This window comes from Seriola dumerili, unplaced genomic scaffold (assembly GCF_002260705.1).
Source record: "Seriola dumerili isolate Sdu_G_001 unplaced genomic scaffold, Sdu_1.0 BDQW01000362.1, whole genome shotgun sequence".
Taxonomy (NCBI): Eukaryota; Metazoa; Chordata; class Actinopteri; order Carangiformes; family Carangidae; genus Seriola; species Seriola dumerili.
The window spans coordinates 367544-390474 of record NW_019174617.1 but is presented as its reverse complement, the minus strand read 5'-3'; the positions used below and the strand labels follow the sequence as shown (position 1 = coordinate 390474).

Here is a 22931-nt window from a genome sequence, read left to right as displayed (position 1 = left end):
GATTTTTTTTTTCCTTTAGCATCTCCAAAATTCTCCACAGATGTAACTCCCTGTCTCACACCTAACTAGCTGTTAGATCTAATTCAGCACTGTTGTTACCCCATACTGCAACCTCATGCACACAGGACAACCTGCCTCTTTTCACAACTGAAGAAAGACTCAACTGCCCTGTCTCATTTCTCCAGCAGAGCAAACCTGGATTGATATATTGATGATAGGAGGGGTACTTTTACTCTTCAAGTCTTGATTGATGATGTAGCATTTGTTTTTATACTACTCTGAATTCATGTTTGCCTCATATATGTCACTATGTCAACAGGAAACATTCTTGTTTAGAAGAGACTCCATTCCCCATGTTAGCTTCCAGAGTAATGAACTTTAGCTGCAAAGGAAGGTGAAGGAGAAAAAAAAAAGCAAAAGCAGTCATAGGAAGTGTTAACAATCACAGGTTGTGAAATTTAACAAGGTGGAGTAAAGTTACTTTAGGCAATGAAAGGTGAGTGCTGTTTCAAGCTTTAGGATTCACTTTAAAACCATCATGAGGTGGAGGTAGAAGTGTTGGGAAACAACAGCTAATATATACTAGTGTGCTCTTAGCCCAACATAGTGCCTGCACTAGAATGACTAAAATTAATGAACATGTCCCAACATTTAAATGTTGAAGAAAAAACAGCTTCTACATGTCTGTGCATATGCATGTCACAGCTGTGACTGACCAGCCACTGATGAGTTCCTAAACGTACTTGTATGCTATTACTGAGAGTACACATGGCGAGTGCCAAGCAAAACAAAGTTAAAAACGTAATTAACACTTTGCAAATTAGCACTGATTTAAAAAAAAAAAAAAAAAAAAAAAAAAAAAAGCTAGCTATATAGTTATCTGGAATAAATATAACTACTAAAGTTAAACAGGTGTCCTTAAAATGTGACAGTCCTACATTTACAACAAAAGGTGTAAATATCAACATACACACACAAAAATGCTAAGCTATGCAGCTTTGTAATGGTGCTGCAAAGTGCCATATCAGACACAGAAGTCTCACTGCTTTTACCCAAGTTCAACTTTTTTCAGATACATTCATGTGTGTGGCACCCCGTGCAGACTCCTTCAGTGAGAGTAAGGAGGTAATATACCTTAATCTCTAACTTTGGTGTGAAGGGTCTTCTCTTCTTGAAAACACTTAATCAAAATAGTGTCTCTTGAGCAGTGTAGGAATACTGAGTGGATCAATGCAGTTTCCTGTTGCACCACATGATGGCAGCAGATTATTGGCAAAAGTTTGACGCACAGAGATTGAATTTCTCTCCTCAGTGAAGTTAGTCAGCTGACAAGCTGCAAAATGTTATATGAAAACAAAACAAGCTGGATAGTAACTGGCCGATACTGACAAGTGTTTTATTAGTAACACAGACCTGGAGACAGAGCCAATAAGAAGCCGCTGTGAGCCTTAACAAGACCGACATTGTTCAGAAGGCATTTAAAGACGGAGGGTCTAATAGTTGAACCCATACATTAAGGGGAGCAGGTAAAAACTGAAAGGGGAAGGCTGCAAATTTGAATCAAATACAAAACCAACTGCAACAAAAACAGAAGGGGGAAAAATTAAGTGCAATTCCTATTAGATGAAATCAGGATGGCATCAAATGGTGAAGGGGAAGAGTGAAATGTCATGGTATGCAGAAGTCATATTATCATATATTATGGTAACAGAGAAACAATCAGATATGGAAAGGCGGCACGGCAGTCCACATATCATTACAAGCCATTCTTTTTTTCTCACAACTTTTCAGTCAAGTCTTTATCACTGAGTCCCATGAGGAGCTTTGTGGAAAGAATGATGGTTATGGCTGAAAAATTAAAAAAAAAAAAAAATCTCAGACTGCTCGGCTATTTGTCCAGAAAAATGCCTGTGGATGGTATGTTCCAAGCAAAGGTCCATCAATTACATCATGTAAGTTGATCCATTCATGTTAGGGGGGAATCAATGAATCACCGTTGGGGCATGAGGTTGTGTAAAAAGGGGCGGTTTTCTATTTTCCCCCTCTCAGTAGATCCGAGAGGTTAAGACAGTAAATTGATGAGTTGTTTGCTGAAGTGCAACGTCTTGTGATGATGGAGAGGAAGAAGAATTAATAATGTAGAATTGTCTTTGTTGCTTTGCTGATCCCTCTCTTCCCCCCCCTCCAAATCTTCAAAAAAGTTTAAAAAGGACTAACGAACTCAGCAAGCATACTCCGACTCACGTACACAAGCTCACCTCCATACGCACACAGTCAGTATCAGGAGCGATAAGGCAGAGAGGCTCCATTTTGTTTTGGAAAAAAAAAAATACAAATAAAGAATCAAGAAGAAAAAAAAGAAACAAGCTGGCTCCCCCTCCCTCCCCAGTAGTTTTTGGGCTCTGGTGATCCCATACTGTTCATCCCGTGTTAGGCGGTCACCCCAACCCTCATCTACTCAGGACACGTCTGAGAGGCTCAGAGAGGGCTGGTGGGTCGACTGTTTGGGAATGGAGGGCAGGAAGGAAGCCGGCAGAGAGGAAGAGGCTGGTCAACAAGTCCCGCCCCTCTTGATTCAGCCAATCACCAAAGCCGGTGCTGATGGAGGTTTCGACTGAGGACGGAGCGGACATCAGCAGTGAACCTAAGGGAGAAGCACAATTCAGCTACTTGAAACAGTTGGCTCTATGTTCTAAGCCTTGAAAGGAGCAGGTCAACATTTCAGGAGATATGCTTATTTGTTTTCTTTCTGGGAGTGAGATGAGAAAATAGAGAATCAGTTTCATCTCTGTGCTTTGAGTACAGAACAAGAGCAAGAGGTGTTTAGCTGAGCTCGCATTAAGACTGGAAAAAGGCTGGAACAGCTAGCCTGACTCTTTAAAGTGAAAAACTATGCCTATTAATAGCTCTAAAGGTCACTAATGAACACACTGCGTCTCCTTTGCACATACTTAACCCTTACATAAAACAAAATACATAAAATTGTGCTTTTTGGGGGAAATTAAGTGCTATAACTTGATAAACACCGGTTAATCAGTCTAGCTGCACAAAGTAGCAGCGTTTCAGACCATAGTGTGGCCCAGATAGAGTCACTGACTGTGATGGTACAGTTAATGCACCTCACTGCTGTTCACCAAGAAATAGTTACACCACATAACTCCCTATACAAGTACAAATTGCTTTTACATTTCTGTGTCTATATGAATTGAATAAATTAGATACAATGTGTAGTCAGACTAGCTAGTTAGCTGGTTCCTCCTGCTTTCAGTCTTTATGCTAAGCCATCTGACTCCATTTCTGTATCAATCTTCTCACCTCACTCTTGGGAAGAGTGCAAGGAAGCGTATTTCCCAAAATACTGAACTATTCCTAAGAATGTCTTGAAGCACAGCACTTTTGCAAAATTTGGGCCAGGACAGATTACAAAGTATACTGTGGTTACAACATGACAGAAAGACAGGGTTTGAGCATTGAGGTTACAGCTTTGAGGTTGAAAAGTTTGATTGATGGAGACAAACTGCAGGGTAGAGTAAATGGGGTATTTTTAGTCATTAATCAGTCTGTAGACCATGCCATATAAATGGGAAAATTAATGGAAAAAGTTAAAAGCAACGACTTTTGTCAAAAGTGTCACTGAAATACTGTCTTTAGAATAATGCCATAATGTCAATGAGGTGTTGAATGCAGTCAATGTATCTGTAACCAAATTACATTTTGGCAGCTGTTAACATGTAAATGAAAAGTAATGTGCACTTAGTTGCAGCCATTACCTTGCACCTCTTTAATTACCACAGAGAAAGAACTGAACTTGGGTAGTATGCTTAAAACTTTAGATGATGGACAAAGAATGGTGGACAAAGTAAGCCATGAGTTTAAATGTTTGCACTTTCACTGTCTATTTGCTTTCATGCCAACTTCATTATGCCTTTTACCTTAGTGCATCCAGCATAGGCAGCAAGTTAAGAAGTGCTGTGTCACTAGGGTCGCTGAACCAGGACTTGATGGGTATTGCATTGTCTGGAGGGTAGAAGACAGCCAGTCAGTCGTGTCAGAGAAAAAGACATGGGTGTGCTTTTATGCTGCTCTGTTAAAGAGGTCACTGAGTGTTAGAGGGGCGGCAGATTTAATGCACTGTTACAGCATTTACAATACAAGCCTTGTAGTGAGAAAAAAATGGCTGTTATTTGTCCTGTTTCTGGCTCATCACAAGTTTGATGTGAAGAGGACGAAGCCTCATTTAATTTTCTTTGTTAAAGATGAATGTACACAATGGAATATACACCTCAACCTGTTCCCATTCTTATTAAGTTGTGAAGTTAACCACATCACTAAACGTTTAAAGAGAGACTGCGTAGCTTTTGAAAGATGTAACACACTAGTCATCTTACAAAATTTGTGAAAAGTTGAACCTATAAGTAACTAACCACATTCTTGCTAAAAACAGGAGTTTTGTTGCTACATTCTTACTTGGTCTAGTATGACCAGCAGCTTATGGTGACTAACTTTAGCTGATGTTAGCAAACTTAAGATAGATATTGCTGTGTAACTGACATTTCTGACGCAGTTTCCTGATTTTACGTCTCTTCTCTATGTGTGTCCCTGTAACACCATGTGTTAGCCTTTATTACCATCCTGTAAATGTCACTTTGGCCACAAACTCTTGCTTTAACCTTTTGATACCAGCCAAAAAATGACTCACTAAAATAAATAAACTATGCATAGCTGTTCTTGTTGCTTATTTGAAGACAACATAAGATATAATGAAGGCAGAACTCGACCAACTCTAGTTAAGTGCATAATTATATTTATAATTATAGTTAATCAAATTCATAGACCTTTTCAAAGCAGGCATATTGACTTGTCATAGCAGAAAAAGCACAGGTGGAACAAATTACATTAACGATGGCTTTTCTCTAGCAATTACTGAACTCAGCAACTAATTAGCTAATTAGTGACACCTGTTTTTTTTTTTTTTTAAACTTTCTTTCAAAAAATAGCATTTTCAACTTCAGTTTCACTCCACATTTTTCCACCAAGTCACGTTCGACCCCCCTGCAGTGGTACTGCACCCCAATATTTGAATGCCAGTATTTTTCTTGTACAGGAGTGTAAAATATCAAGGGACAGAGAGTGATTACAGAGGGTGCAAGTGACTCCATGAGGCTTTAAGTCTTACCTGGATGGCTACGATAAGCACCAGGCGAGTTGTCCAGGATGACAATACTGGACAGGTCATCATGTACTACAGACAGGTCTTTAATATAACTACCTAGATCCAATGTACAATGCTGGCAAAAGACACAAAGCAGAGTCAATGACACCACCAAAAAGGAGAGAGAATGAAGAGATTTCAAAAGCTCAATGGGATGAAAGAGCCTCATCAGTACCAGCTATAATATATGCTACATAAATACAGTGTTGAGCAGTACCTGTCTATAGTATCTGCGTTTCAGAATGTTCCTGTTGTTGTCCAGCTTGTCTGCCACCGCTGAGCCGTAGATCTCCATACTGGCTGTGAAAACCACCAGCTCATACCACTGGCTCACCTGTGTACACACACACAGAGTATAATGCACACAATAGTATAAGTACACAGGTTACAGTCAGTGCTTAGTAAGTCATGAAGGATCATAATCCAGAACAAATATAGGTATATGACATCAGGTAGTGAGAGAGTGCAGCACAATGGAGAGTGCTGGGGAAGATGACAGACGGGACAAAAGGTGACCTGGGAAAGACTCGAGCAGTGATGCTTCATGTTCACAGTGTGCTTTACTATTCACTAATTAAGCTAGGATTCATCGCAGACAGTAACACTGATTACTGACTGACACTCACCACTTCTAAAAAGAAGTCAACATGTGGCCTTTTATGTACGAAGAATCTGACTGGGTGCTTATCAATGACGACCTGCATGGGAAAGGAAACAGTTCATTTAGACAAAACCAGCATTTTAACTTGGATGGATTTGTGTTAAAACACAAACATATGCGTGTGTTAAAGCCCATACTTTGAGGATAAAGTCTGGCGGCGTGCCAGGTCTCACTGTGGGTCTAAGGACCCCGTCATGGTGAGAGTGGATCAGCGTCTCGTCCAGGTCCAGAACCAGAATCTTCCTCTTTACTGCATCTGTTTATCAGACAATACAGATACTATGTACTTTATTCAGAACACTTACACACACGCAACAAACTGGGTTAACAGGTGAAATTAAGCTAAACAGGAAATTACACAACACCTTTACATTACCTTTAATAACTTAGTTACTTTAAAATCTGCATATACACACAGAATGTCAGTAACCAGATTTCTCTCTTACCTCTGACTTCACTTTGAAACCACAGCTTGCTTATTTTTCATGTATAAGTAAGACACTGCTCTTTGATTTTCTTTTTTACAACATTTAGGGGAAGAAAGGCTTTGTAGTGAAAGAATTATTTTTTCTTTCAGCTTGTCTGTGTCAGGATTTCATAAATAGTCAACTATTTAGGTGTGTAAATGACTTTTTAAGACTAACAGAGACTACTTAATGTCAGTTTCAGTTTCACAGCCATGTACAAATGAATGAATATAAAAGGAATCACTCATTCAGTGGAGACCTGACCTGAGTGTCCAGCTGAGGTCTCTAAAGTTAGTTTAAAGAGGCGAGTAAAGTAGAACTGAAAAACAATCCTTCCTGTAAGTCAAGAGTGTACTTTTGAATGAGCTCTCTACAGACATAAAGGAATCTCATTCAGAATGCACACACCAGTCCATGATAGTGTTAAGTGCTACCTTTAACATTTGCATTTCCTCTCCACTTCCATGTCTTGTCATTGGTAGTATCATGGCAGGAACGAATTGTTCTTTTGGTCAATGAACCGCATTATGTTCAATCTGACATTTATCTGCTGGTGTAATTCTTTGTCTGTTCACCCAGCACACTGTCTTACTGTCTATAGCCAAATTAGGCAGCCTTTGGATTTTAGCATTCTGGTGATGAGTCTTGACAAAGACTATGCTTGATGCTGCTTCTTTATGAGTAAAGGTTTGGTATGCAATCTTATTTATAATGTCTAATATTGTTTACATTATAAAAATGCATATACTACATTCTTAGTATTTTACACTTCCTCATCAATATCAAACATGAATGTTATTGATTAGCTGTGGTTCAGGAGGTATCTGCCTTTGCACACTTATAGCTGCCCAACAGACTGATATTTGACTTAAAATGCAGACGTTGTCCGAGTGAAATTCACTTACACTCGCTACAAATTCCCCGTTGTTCTTAGTACTCGTTTGGTTTTCAACTGCAATGATGCAAGAATGACATCTCGCTGTTATATTATGGAACCAAACTTCACCCAAATGCCTTAAATGCAAAACCATATTCTTTTTTGTATGCTATTAAAACATCATGAGCACACACAATAACTGACCAATGCAGCACAACAGGTTTACTGAAACAACTGAGAAGAAAAAATAGAAAGAAAATACAGGCTAACTTTGGTTTGCATCTAGCCATGTAATCCACTTAAATAAATACACAAGTACAGGATAACCCAAAGACATGACACACAAATAACAGTCAATAGGTTGTCTAAGTTTCCCTATATGGAAAAAGGCACATCATAAGAGTCCTGTCAAGTCTGTCTGAGCTTGTAATGCTCATGTGAGGTGAGGACAGCCCTGAGAAAGGGGTCACACTGTGTGGGTCACAAGTGTGTGTTTTTATGATGCTGATAATTTTTCTTTTCTGCACGATTTCTTCTTCCTTGACAAACCAGTTTAACCTAATTAAATTTCTACCTTCCAAATACGTTGGGATAGTGTCTTCCCTCCATACTATCTAATAGATAACCCAAATGTGGTAAAAGCATGCATTAAACCAGAACAGCATCTGCCATAGAGTAATATCATGACATATCAACAATTGTGTACTCACTCAGTCTGTTTCTGGAGATGGGTGACAGAGGCAAAGTGTCATATCGCACCGTCTGATACTGAATTATCTGCAAAGTAAATGAGGCAGACAATCAGACAATCACGCTGTTAAAACAACAAACTGCACACATGGTGGGCCATAATTACATTGACAGATTTCATCTAGTTTTTTACTCTGATTATATGTGACAAATGTGAGCTACATTTTTGTTACCAAGTGCAGTGAAACCTCCAATCTTTTTATTTCCTACTGTTTGTCAAACTGTTTGTGTTCATTTCTAGGGCAACGGCATCTTGTGTGATTTCACACAGAAGGCCAGTATTAGTGTTTTAGGAATCCTTTGGGGCATTAAAGAAGAGTGGCTTTACATCAGTGTAACTACTGCAAAACATAATCCAATTTAATAAAGAAACCTAACTGTGCTATGGATGATTTGAACCAGACAAAAGGCTCATATTTCCATGATGGTCTTAAAAACCTTTAAATAGTGAAATCTTAAAACTTAATTTTAGTGTTTTAAGACAATACATCCCTGGGGCAGCAGCTCTTTTTTTGGCCATCAGAGATTAAGCAGAGGACAACATTCAGAAATTAACTTTCTTGTGTCCACCCTGCAGCTCCTCCTCTCTAACTTCCTTGCTGTGCACTGGTCAAATTGACGACAGAGAGGATCCTTTCCAGTGCCACTCTTGCCCAGGGGCTCTGCACTTTTCTTCACAGGGCTATTTTTATCCCCCCAGCTGTCGGTGGGTGTCACCGGAGCATGGGGACAGACATAGAAAGGAAGACTTGCAGGGTGACTTTGACTGAGCCTGGGCTGCTTGGTACCTAAGCCTTGGACAGGGCCTCCCTCTGTGCCCCCTCCCACTGCTGCCTGGCAGAGTGAGCCTGGGGGAAGCCTATTGGTGGCAGCAGCTGCTGGGCACCACAGGGGTACCTCACCCTCAACTGAGGTCCTTGCACCTCCAAGTGCGTCCATCTGGACCTCAGGCCTGCAACTCAAACTGAGTTCTCTGCCTCCAGACTACTGCTACAAGTAACACCTCTTATTTCAATTATTTATGCCCTCTTGACCAAAAGCCAAAAAAATTCAATTTATAATAATGTGTAATTGAGAAAAGCAGCTAGAACAGTTAGCCCTTCCATTTGTACAGCTGCATCCAGGATACTGGCAAGTGCACTTAATGCATGACTAGAAATAAACTTTTGTTATCAATTAACATGTCAATTGTTTTCTTGATTACTCATGTGATTTCAGAGCCCAAGTGGATGTAGTGAGGCAGCTTCTTCAAACCAATATTCCAAAACAAAGATATTAGGTTTACTGCAATAGAAGAACAAGAACACCAGCAGATTTTCACAGTTGTCATTTTTGGAAAAAAAAAAAAAAAAAAAAAAAAAAAGACTATAATTATTAAGTGATTACAGAAATTGTTGAATTGTTGAGCTAGCTTCTCATTTCAGTTCTACTATAAACTACAAACGTTGGGAGTTTTGTGTTGATTAGCTGATTGTTTCAGCACTTGCGTCACATACTGTTACTGTATCATGCAGGAGATAATAACCAGATCCATTACGCAACATTGTTGTTGGTAAGATTAATAAACCTTCTCGTCATCCGTTTACACATAGTAGCGTGTTTGGGATTATGACCTGGTCCTAATATTCGTAATCCAATACAGCTTTTATTGATCCAAATTTTTGGATCAAGCCACTTAGTGCAGTGTGGCCTTACTCAAACAAAAAACATGTTGCGATCTACCTGGTGCACACAAGGCTATTAAAGCTATAGAAAAAAACTGAGGTAGGAACAGACTTAAAATCTATATTAATACCTTTGTTTAAGAAGTAATGAAATGGCTCGGTCATAAAATGCTGACCACAACTACTGTTCATCAAATCATCTGTCATGGTTTACTTGATTGCTATGTATAGGATCACCTACATTACAATGCCCAGTACATAAGCGCTTCCCTGGGTCGTGACATTGTTCCAGTGCATCACAGATTGTAAACAACAGAGCTAAACTGTGAGTGAGAATGAGAGAAACAGAGGGAGAGAAAGAGAACAGTACGCTCCCTGTGCTGACATAATCCCTCTCACTTCAGCCATAACATGGACTGGACTACTCACTCTCAGGGCCTGTTGACAACCCGCAAGTGTTACTGCCACACAATAAACTGCAGACAAACCTCGAACAGAAAGATGATTACAACACACAGGGCACTCCTCCAAGCTTTGTTGGCTTGATATGGAGCTAGAGTTGAAGTCCACTCATATTACACCACATATGCATGTCTATTAACAACTCAACAACACCTGTGTGTGTGTCTAAGTTACAAACAGGCGACTTCTGTCACCCTAAATGCCATGTTTATTGTGGAGGCATTTGTGAACAAATGAAGGTGACCTGCAGGCTTGTGCTGGCTGCTCCTCAAATTTAGTGACTGGATGTAGGAGGTTTCCCTTTGCATTGTAGCTGGTTGAGCCATTGACTCACACTGTCTTGTCACATAAAAACAGACACCGATATTCCTCTATTTATCGATTAGTTAACTATCCAAAAATTTATCTCCAACAATTTTGATAATTGAATGTTTAAATAATTTATCAAGAAAAAAAGTGATGAAAGTGCCACAGCTGTAGCTCTACAAATATGAAGATTTGCTGGGTTTCTGTTTTATGTCACTGATAACTGAATATCTCTTGGTTTGGATTATTAGTGAGATAAAATGAACTATCTAAACACCTCCTCTTGAGCTCTAGGAAAACGTGACAGACATTTTCATTTTATGGAGTAAACGGTTTATCAACTAATAATAAAAAATAATGGATAGATTAATCGAAAATGAAAGTAATATAGTTGCAGTTGTACTTCCCATGTGGCAGATTACGTACCTCTTGTGTTGACAGTGTGTGTAAACTGTTCAATATACTCTTACTCAATATACTCTTTATATAGCAATAAATTTGACACTGATGTTATTGAGCTTAAGTGGGAGGTTTGAACTACTCAGACAGTACTAATTTAAAGGATTATATGGCAAAATCCTCATGATGGACGCACAAAATGAGACAGAAAACACCGGTAACCTTGCTCTCCCCAGAGCCAACTGAGCATCCCTGGAAAGATGGATGTGATCTGAAAAAATTATGGTGGGAGTAATGGCAACGTAAGCCATGACTTTGCTCACTTGTCACAGAAACACAACAACTACCAATTATCTTCAAACACCTTCTCACCGTTCGTAGGTGCTTCCTGAGGATGTACATGATGACGCCCCATATTCTGGACGTTACGCCGAGAAAAGTGCGGATGCCAAGTAAACACTGCCGGGTCTTCAGCATGTTGATGAGCACGCAAAGACCCCAGAGCAACTCAACTTCAATTCTCAGTTGATAGCACGCTTTTCCCCGAAGTTGTTGGGGCAATTACTGAAGGAACCTGCTTGCTAGTGAGTCAAAATCCGTCTTTAGCCACAGCCGCCAAACTAGCGATTCAAATTAACAAGAGGCCAAGCAAACGTGTGAGTACCTCGCTCTGCACACTTGTGGCTCAATTAGCATTAAATAGAGTGCATTCGCATCGTCACTGTGAAAGACAAACGTGGACGTGGTCAAAAGAGAAGCTGCTGCACGACGACTGCTGCTGTATGGACCTTTAGCACGCAGCTAGTTGACAAGCTAGCTCAGGAGCTAGCTGTGTACCAACTAACGTTAGCTAGTAGCCGCCGAGCTACCGCTAGCTCGACAGGGTGACCACCTTGAACCTTGGACAAAAATACCCCAAAAAAAGCTGTGGGGCCGCTCGTTGTCAAGCACCGGTTCAACGCGACTTCTCTCTGTGCGGCGTCCGATGAGAGACAGCTCTACAAAAGTTCCCCAAAGTCTAACCGGGCCGGTTAAAATCAGTTTGTAGTCCAGTAGAAATCCGGAATGAAACTGCGAGCCGCCATCGCCGCCTTGCCGTCACTTCCGCGAGGAACCCAGTGGTTGCGCGCAGCACGCCCACGTGGAAAGAAAATAAACAGACGTGGACGAGCGAAGATGGCAGTCCATTCAAGTCTGCAAAAGCAACCAACTATTTTGTCTTTTTTTTTTCTTACTTCATTCCGCAATTTGGAGCTACTCTGGCAGCCCTCCTGGAATTCAACTTTATTTCTGGTATGCACTTATGTGTTTACTTAAAGTTTTGCTTTCATTTCAGTGGCTTAATTGGTGTCAATAAACCTCATTATCCTTCTGATTCAAACTTGTAAAACAATAAAACATGAAAAAAATCCCTGGGCGCGGGTAAATACTTTTTACAGCCACTGTATATTTTACAGTATTTGGCAGGGACAGCTTTCACAGCTGTCAGAAGACTCAAAGGCTTGCTAGCGACCAGGTAATGCAAAAAAGTTTACCACACTTAAATAATTACTTCAAACTATTAGGAAACTCGTAAGCAATCTCTCGACACTGCCATGCAAATCACACAAACTAACTGGTGCAAATAGACCTAGGGCATTGATCAATCTCTGTTAAAAATCAACCATTAAGAAAACTAAAGTTTTAACATAATTTACAATAAAATGAAAGATTATGTAATACCTGTAACTATACAAATTAATCTCATGAGTACATCCATAGTATAAAGAGGAATTTACTGAAGTGATAATGTTTGGCAAAGAGACAATGGCTACTTGTGATCCTCATCACATTTTATGGCCGTGGTATGAACAGCTGTGAGCAATATTTCATCCTTCTCAGAATGTTTCAATTGTACTGTAAGATTTTTAGAGGCTCTGAAAAAGGAAAAAGACCTTAAGAGAAAAGTCTAAAACAAAAATGATTTTGTGTAACAGAGAAGTATGTTTTTCTTTCTTTTCACCTTAATCATGTTGTGTCCCCTTACAACCCCACAAGTTGAGGACTACTGCAATAAATACTATGAAACAAGATTGTGTTAAAAGTAACTCACCAGGGTACAATGGTTAGGACATGAGATCATACATTACATTTACAACAATCAATTTTATGAAAAAGCAAACTGTGATATAGAGTAATATTATAATAATATAATTTTATTCAATAAGAAAAAAAACATTTGAAATGAAGGTGATCAATAAGAATTGGAGGAAAAACATTTTATAAACATAATACAAATTTCATACAGGAATTTTAGGTATTAAATTATATCTTCAAAGCTGTACGTGATGGTCTTTAAGGCTGTGAAACTGCACTGCTGAAAACAACCCAGTGTCTTCAATGACAAAGAGTACATGAAACTTCAATCTTCTAGGGCTTCAGGCTTAGGCCTAGGTTTCATCCCCTAACTCTACACATCGAGATCATCATCTGGATCCTCCTGGTCATAGTCGTCGTTGGCATCAGGCTCATAGAGAATTCGTCCTGAACCTGGGCCTGAGTGGAGCAGAGCTGTTTTCCTTAAGATGAAAAGAAGACAGTATTTTTAGATCGTTTGGAAAAATAACATGAAAAAACTGTTAAAAAAAATACGATAATTGTGGAAAAGTCTCTCACTTCTCTTTACTGAAGACAAAGGGAAGTGCAAGTTTCCCCTTGGCTTCACGCTCTGTGTCAGATAAGCGAAGGTTGAAGGTCAAGTTAGCTGTTGGGTCCATCTACAAAAACACAAAGAATAAAAACATTTTCAGCCCTGCCACATCTGAACTCTTTCTATATTCTATTGATCTGACACAAAGAAAAGTGTTATATTGCACCTCCTTTTCCTCTGGGTCTGGCTGTTTGGGTCCGATATGGCTGAGCTTGCTTTGTACTGTGACTGTAAAATCCTCTTTGATGTTGAAAATCTCCTCCTAACCACAAAAAATAAAGTTATTGATCATTTTAAACAGTGTGGTAACACAAAATAGTCATCCCAAAGGAAACACTGCTTACATCTTGTATAACCTTCCCAGATTTTGAGCGCTTTGTTATCTTTGCCACTGCTTCATCTCCCTTCATTCCAGGTGCCACAGTGATGATTGAAGAAGCCAAATGGCATACACTTCCCACAGTACCTCTCTGATGCATATCTGCATGGAGCAGACCAATAATAGCTCTCACAGCTCCCCCTAATGAAAACACAGGAAAGACAAACTTCAATAGTGTAATTACTGGATAGTCTTACAGTTCCACTTTACTCAAAATCACTCAACCAAGATAATTTGACAATAGGATGGTACAGTTAGAAACATTTTTAATAAATATTTGCACAGGTGTATTTTGCTCAATTTTTCTTGAAAGATAATCAAAGCTAAGTGCTTCACAGTCATTCTTAAAACCTGGATGCTATACCTTCTTTTATTCAGTAAAATTACATAAAATCTGGACATCACACTGACATACAGACATTTAGACGATAATTCATCACCTTTTTTAAGTTGCTGAAGAGTCTTACAAACAGCAGGAGGACTAACATGCCTCAAAATCCACGAAAGAGAGTCGATTATCAAGATAGCTGGTTTGGGATGTGATGTTTGCTTGACCAGATGTGTAAGTTCCTCAAAATTGAACTGGTAAACTGTGAAAGCTGGGTGATCGGTCCAGCCAAGGGGGTCTGTAAAAGCATTGTGAAAGTGTAGCCTGAAGAGACAGAAACAGCTGATTAATGGTCAGTTTGGTTATAGGTTAAATACACTTGAAGTAAAAAGGACAGCAAACTATAATTTCCATTATTATTGATCAACTGATTAATCATTTAGTCTATAAATTGTCACAGAAGTTAAAAGTTTCAACAATTCAAGATGATGCATTTGAATATCTTGCTTGTTTTGTTTGATCAACACTTTAAAACCCGAAGAAATTCATTTAACAAAGATATAAAACAGAGGAGAGGAACAAATTGGAGAAGTTGGAACCTGTGAATCTTTTGCATTTTGCTTGGTAAATGAACTATTCACCAATATCAGAGTAGGTGGCCGTTGATCGATTAATCGTTTCTACACTGATGTTAGTTACCTCTGAGTGGGTGATCCTTTTAATCCATCTCTCAGCTCTTCCTCACTGCCCTCAAAGCCAAGGACATGGACATATTCCTCCCTATATACATAACACATATCAACGTTGATTTAAGGAAATGAACTAATTTGACAAGCAATAGGACAGACATAACTAACCTGTCACCATAAACATTTAAATACCTGTTCAGTGCAGCATTGATGAAGCTCTTCAGGAGGTGTCGACCAGAATAACTCGCAGAATCTGCCAATGCAAGTATAAATTACATGACTTTATGCTATTCCTTCGATTCACATAGGTAACAGTTATTGTTCACAATTTAGACTTAAATTCTTCATTTTACAACGGCATTTACCTCGTATTATGAGAAACCCTCCAGCATCAGTGCCTAGCAATAATTCGGGCAACATGGTACTGTATAAATAAACTATATAAAGTCCAGGTAGCTTTAGCTAGTTAGCATGCTGTTGATTCACCGCCCATTGAAACGTGAGTACCTTAACAAAAATCGGAGAACACTGTAATTTAACGTCAGAAAAACGGCATCTCTCAAAGTTTAGGATGACAAGCACTGAAAGTCGCAGCAAGTTATATTTCACAGGAAATATAGCTTTCACGAGTCCAACATTTTTCGCTGGGTAGCATGTTTGACGAAGAAAGACTCAAAAACTTCACATCCCAGAATTCCTGTAAACGTAGTAGTGATCACATATGGGAAATGCAGTTCGGCAACATCCACAAGCCACGGTTGGGTTGGGGCGAATAGCGCAAGAAACTACGTTACCCAATATACCTCACAAGAAACACAACGCTGGCAGCACCAAGAGGCTTCTGCCGCGCACGGAGAAGACCGTGCGGAATAAAGTCAAAACTCCAGTCGTTTTGTATGCGGACAGCGAAGATACAAAAAACTTCATCCGAGAAGTTCCCATTATGGACCTACATTAGCTAGTACTCGCGTTTATTCAGGGCATTTTACAGTTCTGCCATATTTCAGTGCCGATGGTTATATAAATGCAGTGACGAAGAAAACGGAGCTTTAAGTACAGCACGTTAAACGACAGAGGAATTAGTATTTTGTCGGGCTAATAACGTTAGTGTGGCCAGAGGCGGTTTGCTTTTGATACGTTAACGGTAGCTGTTGTAACGGATCCCCAGCGAAGGGGTACAACAACTTCTACCCCACAGTGGACGGCTTTTTGAAGAAGGGTATCTTTAGTCTTACGCGCCCTTGGCTTGCTGCTGCTAAAGTTGGCCGGCGGTAAGGTGCAGCCACGCCGGGGGGAAAGCACAGAGCGACGGCCGCTATTCTCCGGCTAGCTCGCCTGCTGCTTCTGTTTGTTGGATCGAGGCCTTGTCGGTGAGGCGACAATGCTTGACATAATGTCTGAGCACCAAGGTATGTTTTACCAGTATGAGGACCGAGACATTAAACGAACTGTTTGCTTGTGGTGTTAATCTGTTCACTGTTGAAATCTGTCTGTCATATTTTTACGGACATTAAAACTGATTACCTAATGTAAGTTATGGCTAACGTTAATGTTGCGTTCGGTTGCGTATGCTGTATTAATAACATGCATTGCTCTTGACCAACTTATGTTTTGTCGTCAAAATTCCATGAAAGTTGCGTTAAAGTCAATGTTGATTCTGTAGTGTTTTGTTAAGATTGGTGGTAGTTGGCTAACCTAATGTTAATCTTTACTGCACAGTTAAATTAGCTTGCTAGTTAGTTAAGGCGCCGATCCACCTAGCTTAACGTTAATAGCTGGATAGCTAACGTTACCCAACCACCTCTCTGAAACACTCCCTAGTTTATCCGTTTTAAGTTAACGTAGCTTTCTTGTCAGACACGAAAAAAAATATTTTTTAACATTAGCTGAAACAACACGGCTGGTTAAACGTTACACCTTGCTAGCACCAAACTAGCATAGCTACCGAGCCTCCCACTTCCATTTCAAGAAAGCCAGCGTGATAAGCTAGGTTATCATACGTTAACTCTCTTAAGAATCGAAATTAGCAGTTAGCAATGCACAATTATCATTGTCGTGCTTGGATGCAATTCGTTAAATGTATAGATAATTGAGGAAACCATTAAACCAGTCCGAACCATATTTGCCCTCGTCGCTGCAGACGGGATAACGTGTTGTTAGCTTCCACTTGAAATGTCAGCTAACGTTAGCAGGTAGCATCCAGACAGCAGAAAATGTCAAGTTAAAAGCTTGGCAGCCAACAGACGTAGCCACCGTAGTAACTCTTTTAAAAATTCAATTGTTTGTTTTATCTTGGTCTGAAATTGATCAACAGTTATTCATAGCTGATGACGAAATATCCAGACTTTGTGTAAAGTTCAGGCAGTGATCAAGTGACACCGGTTGCGGTTATTGGCAACTAGTTAGAGTTAACATCAGATGACAGCCTTGTCTATTTTCACCTCAAAATGTTATCAGTAAAGTCTGTAGGTCAGTTAGAATTAACGCGGGTCTTTTAATAAGCTCAACATTTCTGTGCTAACAACCTTGGTTTAGTTATTGAGCCGTGCTAGCACGCTAATGCTAACGTTAGCCCACTCGTGTGTAATCGTACCCCTAGGTACCCTGTGTGTTGGCTGTAAAAATAAGACGGGTTCACTTGTGACTTACAGAATTGTTTTTCCCTCCATCAGATTCACTGTTGACGTGCAAAACGGAACCTCTGGTGAGTACTCAATATTATTTAGATTACTTTTAGTTGTAAATTCAGTAGCTTCCTGTTGTTGGTGCTTGTCTAGATTAGCCTCACTTTTTTTAAACAAAGGTCTGCTTTCTGTAGCCCCCAGAGAGGAAAAAGAGGACTGTTGAGGACTTCAACAAGTTCTGCAGCTTTGTCCTGGCATATGCTGGTTACATCCCGAGTCCAAAAGAGGTAAACTGTTATGAATATCACTGTGGAAGTTACTGCCTACCTTGCTCAAGTTTTGAGAAAATACCAAAATGTTTCTCCTGTGTTTTCTTGTAGGAGAGCTCATGGTCCCCGACATCATCCAGCTCTGCACACAGTTCAGGGTTGTCAGCAGACGGAGGTGGTGGAGGCAGCAGCAGCTCCATGGGCAATACTTGGGCAGATGGAAGCTCCGACATCCACACCATCCATACATTTGTCCGTAAAGCTCGAGCAAATAAGGGCAAAAATATTCGCCGCATGCACTCTGATAGCACTCTGCTGGACAAGATGCGCCTTAAAGACTCCCTGTATGAGAGCCAGGCCAGCACTAAGGCAGAGCGCAAGAAGGACAAAAAACTGAAAAAGCTGTCACTGGGTTCTGCCATGACGGCAGCAGATAGTGGCAGTAGTGAAGGTGAGAAAAGAGCACGAATCAAACGCAGCAAAAACTCAAAACAGCCAAAAGCGAAGAAGCTCAAGAGTTCAGCTGCTCAAAGTGAGACAGACTCAGAAGCACGGCACACGCATACAGAGGTACGACCCATCAGAGAGGAGCTGACAGTGCATGGGAGCTCCACCCCGAGCATGCAGGGCCTGGGAAAGATGCAGCCTGACGAGTCCATCAGGGAAGCAGAGATGAGCTCCAGTGAGGGTGAGACTTGGATCGCAGATGAAGACATCATGGTGGAGTCAGGTATGTAATTGTGATTTTGTTCTATGAAATTATCTTAATCTTTTTTAATATTGTCTTCTTTCTTTTTTTTCTTTTTTTTTGTATCTTATAAGGAAATCTTTAATTCCAAAACCTTTGAGTGTAATCTCTGGTAACATTTTTTCTCAGTAGTTAATATATGCATATTATCGCCTTTTGTCAGCTATGATGATATATTAACTGTGTTCTCTGTGTCATCACAGGAGACGATTCATGGGACTTGATCACCTGTTACTGTGGGAAGCCATTCGCAGGACGGCCAATGATCGAGTGCAACCAGTGTGGCATATGGGTGCACTTGTCATGCGCAAAGATCAAGAAGTCCAACGTTCCCGACATCTTTTACTGCCACAAGTGCAGGGACTTGCGGCGGTCAGGACACAAAAAAGACACCTAGAGATGAAGAGGATGGGAGGGACGAGGAGCACCCTCCCTGTTTTTGCTGTCCTCTGACACTTATTTTCTTTGATGCCTACAGCCAAAACAGCCTAAATTATCACCTGGATGGCAACTGTATTGTCGGTTTGTAGGATTTCTTTTGACAATCACAACCATTCTTATTTATCCCTCACCGTTTTTTTTTTTTTTTTTTTTTTTTTTTTTTTTTTACTCCCCCCCCTCTTAGTCTTTATTCTTTGGCTATTGTGAAGAACTGGACAGAAGGCGACAGTGACAGTGGAGAATCATTTATTTTTTACTAATTAATCCCTACATTAATTGGCTTTATTGTTATACTGTGCTGGTGATCTGCACATATACTTTTACATTTGTTTTAAAATTCACTGAAGGTGCATTTTGACTTGTAAGTTATTTCTTGATGATATTGACAAATCAGTGAAAATTTCCTTTAGTCTCTCAAGGAGTACCATTTTCAGTTTGAAAGCCTTTTCCTCTCGGCTTTAAATCAATGAAAGTTTTACGCATTGGCAAAATGTATAGCTTAAGAAATGGAAATGTCACTCCTGTTATTTGTTTAGAGGTATGTCAATTCTAGGTGGGCAGCTCATTTTATTTTCCATCGTATTTTGGCAGTTTATTTTTGAGTTTGCTTTTTTTTTTTTTTTCTGGTAGTCAGTGGCAACCACTGAACGATAAAACGTAGAGATCTCACTCTAGAATAAGTGATCTTTGAATTTATAGAATCAGCTAACGTATTATTTTTCATCTGCAATTGCGTCTAAATTGCTAAATTTCAAATTGCACACGGACAATTCTTTCAGCAGTGCACTTTTTAAATATAGACCCAGCTACCATTTCCACTGCGTATGTGGATGGTACTGGGAACATGATGAGCTACAGCTGATTAAATCTGTACTTGGCATGTAGCTGTGTACATTCATGATTGAGCGCTTAATGTTTCTCCCTGTCTGGCTGTTAATCAATCGTTGATAGCCATTTACCATGAACAACATTTACATTGAAAGCTGTTAAATTTTGATGTTTTTGTTTCATGTGTGGTTATTGTTTTTCTTGTTTAAAAACTCATCGTCTGAGGGGGTAATGTTGCTGTAAGATGAATGGTTTGGCAGTGCTTTACAATGTCAAAGTGGCTCCGAGGCTTGTTTATGAATGGTTGTAAAATATTTGTTTTTCTATTTCACATAATTGTTTATTTCTTAGCTTTCTGAGGAGCGGGTTTAGAGATGCACCCGCATCAGAGAATGGACATAAGATTGTCTCACATCGAGAACAAAGTTGTAGTTGTACAGAAAATAAGTTGACGCCGCGTAGGTTGTGGCATTTGTTTATGTTGTTTGGTTTTACCATGTGCTTTTCTTTCGTTGGTGGGAGAGTCTTGGTAAGTCTCCAGTAGCAGTTGCACTCTCTCTACAACTTCAATTCTGTGTACATATCCTGTTCTTTGACAACTGTACATATGTGAAAGTGAAGAGAGAAAATACCCAAGCAAAATCTATATTTTCTGCAGTCTGATATTGTTTTCTTTAATTGTAGCTTGAAAAATAAAAGTCTTTGGGAACATAGATGTGGAATTTTTAATAATTTTTATTGAAAGAACATAAAAAACAATAACACATGAAACAGGTATTTTCTCAGATGTTGGCACACAGCATAGTGTTTGTCATGTTTGTGTCTTCTACCAGTAGAGGGAGATGGTCAACAGGCATCTCACTAGATAGCATGGCAGTGAGTTAAATAGGAGTTAATGAATAAATATGGCACAAATGACAGAGATCACACATGAATTGGCATGGAGAGAAAGTGTGAGAAAGAGCCCAGCTGTTGGATTTTCATCTCAGTCCTGGTAGTCTTCCCAGTCGAGGTCGGGCTCATCCTGTAACAGAATATCACTATGCTCAGTTCTTCATACAGTATTAGACAAGAACAAGGTCTTAATGAATTATTAATGATTAACCATTGTTGTACTCCTTATGAGTGGTTCCTAGTGTCATGGAAAATCATGGACAGGCAGTACAAGTTGAAAATTGTTTATGCAAATGATGTGAAATAGAAGTCATCTAAGAAATGAAGAGGAAAATAGACCCGGACATTCAAGTCTGCTATTGAAACTAGGATTTGAATACTGATAAAGATTCGGTGTTCATTAAAACTGTGCCAACTTCTTTTCTGCTTCAGCCCTTTATTTATACAGACTACGTGTTTATAGACAATGCAGCATTTAAATGACATTATAACTCAAGCTTATTTGCTTTGGAAACAAGTGACATAAGTGTCCTTATAGCACTGAACACAATGTTAGACGACTTGTCTGGGTGCCTCTTCGTCTCAACGTAGCCTCTAGTGTAGTGGCTTTATTGAGAGTTTGCAGTGCATTTTTCTCTCTGTACTCACCTTCCGTTTTCGGAAACTGGACATCTGAAAGCTGCCAATTGAGTCCAGAGGAGCAACCTTCCTCCTGTAGAGCAAACAAAGACAGAAAAAAGAAACTCAGTCCAAAACTCTGAACTTCTGTGATGTAAGTATTGTGTGACTGAAAATGTATAACTAACATTCACTTTCTACCACACAAAAATACTTATTTTATTTAAAAGAAAAACCCAGAAAAGGAAGAACAGCCAAAGCATCTTAAAGTTATATCATCTTAGTTTTGTGTACTTACCTACATTAAATGAAGAAAAAAGAAATGTATTACAGGAAACAGAATCTAAGATTTGTCACAAATTAGAGGAATTTTAGATTTGAGATCCAATTCTATCACATTGATTTAGATGATAGTTAATATTAAAAAGGTGGAGTTATTTACATGACTTAAGTTGTGAGTTAATTACATTTCCAGTTACCCTGGCATATTCAACAGATACAATACACATTTTTTAATGTGTTAATTTCATTATGTGTGACTAAAAAACTTCCTCCCAAAGTCTGAACCCTTTCTAACCGTATGATACAAGGTTTCCGTCACTCCACACTTTCATTCGTCCTCACCTCTTTTCGTTGGCTTTACGTTGGTACTGGTACTGGTTTTGGCGCTGGTGTTGGAGAGAGAGGTGCTCTGTCGGGGCGAGGAAAGTCTCTGAATGAAAAGGGCGACCGTCCACATCCCTGCCCGTCTCCCCTGCATCACCCACAGAGAGGTCCGAGCGATCAGGCAGGCGGGAAAAGATCTCTTGGTCTAGCCAGCTGAGTTCCTGCAGACAATAATCATATCATTAAAAGAAAAATAGGATTATTTCCCTGCAGTTATTTGATTTGTTTCTGTGTGTAAAAGCTTACCCTTTTGTTTCTGAGTCTGCTTGGCAAGACAGCAGCAGATAGCTCCTCCAGCAACAGGTAAAGAGCCAGGATAGGTAGGAAACACCTGCAGCAAAGCATCTGAGCAGAGTCAAACAGTCAATGTCATGTCTGTCATTCCTGTGAGGGAAACAGTAACACAGAGGCGACTGTATGCTTACCTTAAATCTTCTGATTTCTCTGTGGAGTTCTGTCCTCAAAAGCTCTTGGTTGCAGCGCTGCGTCTTCTGAGCTGCTGACCAGTTTGGAGGGTATTTGTAGCCATGCTACTAGGGTGGGTTTATATTATGGGACTGGCACCAAGAGCTGTTTAGGCTAAGTGTGTGTGTGTCTGTGTGTGTGTTTGTGTGAGTTCAGAAATGCCAATTACATCTGCCGCCTTGCTGCCTGGCATTTATTGTCATCATTATTTTCAAACCTCTAAAGTCACTCTGAAGAGATCTCAAGTGCTGACAACATGCCTTGACACACGAACATACATATGCACATACACACCGTCCCACGCCCACGCCCTCGTCCACTTTCCTTGGAGCCAAATGAGGAGAGATTGGAGCAGGATAAGGCCATTGTTGAGGATGTTGACTTGCCTTGGGGTAATACATTATACCCTCAGGCTGGCGACAGCTAGTTTCCCTGTATTTTCGCAACCACCTGAACAGGTCTTTAATATCCCGTCATATGAGTTATTGAAGCAAT

The 22931-nt window shown here is 39.8% G+C and overlaps 3 protein-coding genes across 4 annotated transcripts; 1 reads left to right on the top strand and 2 right to left on the bottom strand.

Annotated features, from left to right (window-relative positions):
* Positions 1-1382: 1382 nt before the first annotated feature.
* Positions 1383-11934, bottom strand: ctdnep1 (CTD nuclear envelope phosphatase 1). 2 transcript variants are annotated; one of them, XM_022760809.1, is made up of 8 exons: positions 11171-11926; positions 7928-7994; positions 6011-6129; positions 5839-5910; positions 5430-5546; positions 5177-5288; positions 3933-4017; positions 2482-2644 (listed from the first exon to the last, which is right to left on the bottom strand). In XM_022760809.1, exons 1-8 carry the CDS (start codon positions 11273-11275, stop codon positions 2584-2586), a joined length of 738 nt encoding a protein of 245 aa, XP_022616530.1. In that variant the 5' UTR covers positions 11276-11926; the 3' UTR covers positions 2482-2583. The 2 variants fall into 2 exon arrangements, with proteins under 2 accessions (XP_022616528.1, XP_022616530.1); XM_022760807.1 differs by lacking the exon at positions 3933-4017 and having other exon boundaries at positions 1383-2644; positions 11171-11934.
* Positions 11935-13031: 1097 nt separating this feature from the next.
* elp5 (elongator acetyltransferase complex subunit 5) lies at positions 13032-15557 on the bottom strand. The gene is made up of 8 exons (XM_022760772.1): positions 15249-15557; positions 15076-15136; positions 14894-14974; positions 14307-14518; positions 13832-14007; positions 13654-13749; positions 13454-13554; positions 13032-13356 (listed from the first exon to the last, which is right to left on the bottom strand). The coding sequence occupies exons 1-8, from the start codon at positions 15301-15303 to the stop codon at positions 13248-13250; spliced, it is 891 nt and encodes a 296-aa protein (XP_022616493.1). The 5' UTR covers positions 15304-15557; the 3' UTR covers positions 13032-13247.
* Positions 15558-15730: 173 nt separating this feature from the next.
* On the top strand, positions 15731-19089 carry phf23 (PHD finger protein 23). The gene is made up of 5 exons (XM_022760771.1): positions 15731-16292; positions 17556-17587; positions 17702-17794; positions 17888-18506; positions 18728-19089. Exons 1-5 carry the CDS (start codon positions 16265-16267, stop codon positions 18919-18921), a joined length of 966 nt encoding a protein of 321 aa, XP_022616492.1. The 5' UTR covers positions 15731-16264; the 3' UTR covers positions 18922-19089.
* The last annotated feature ends 3842 nt before the right edge of the window (positions 19090-22931 follow it).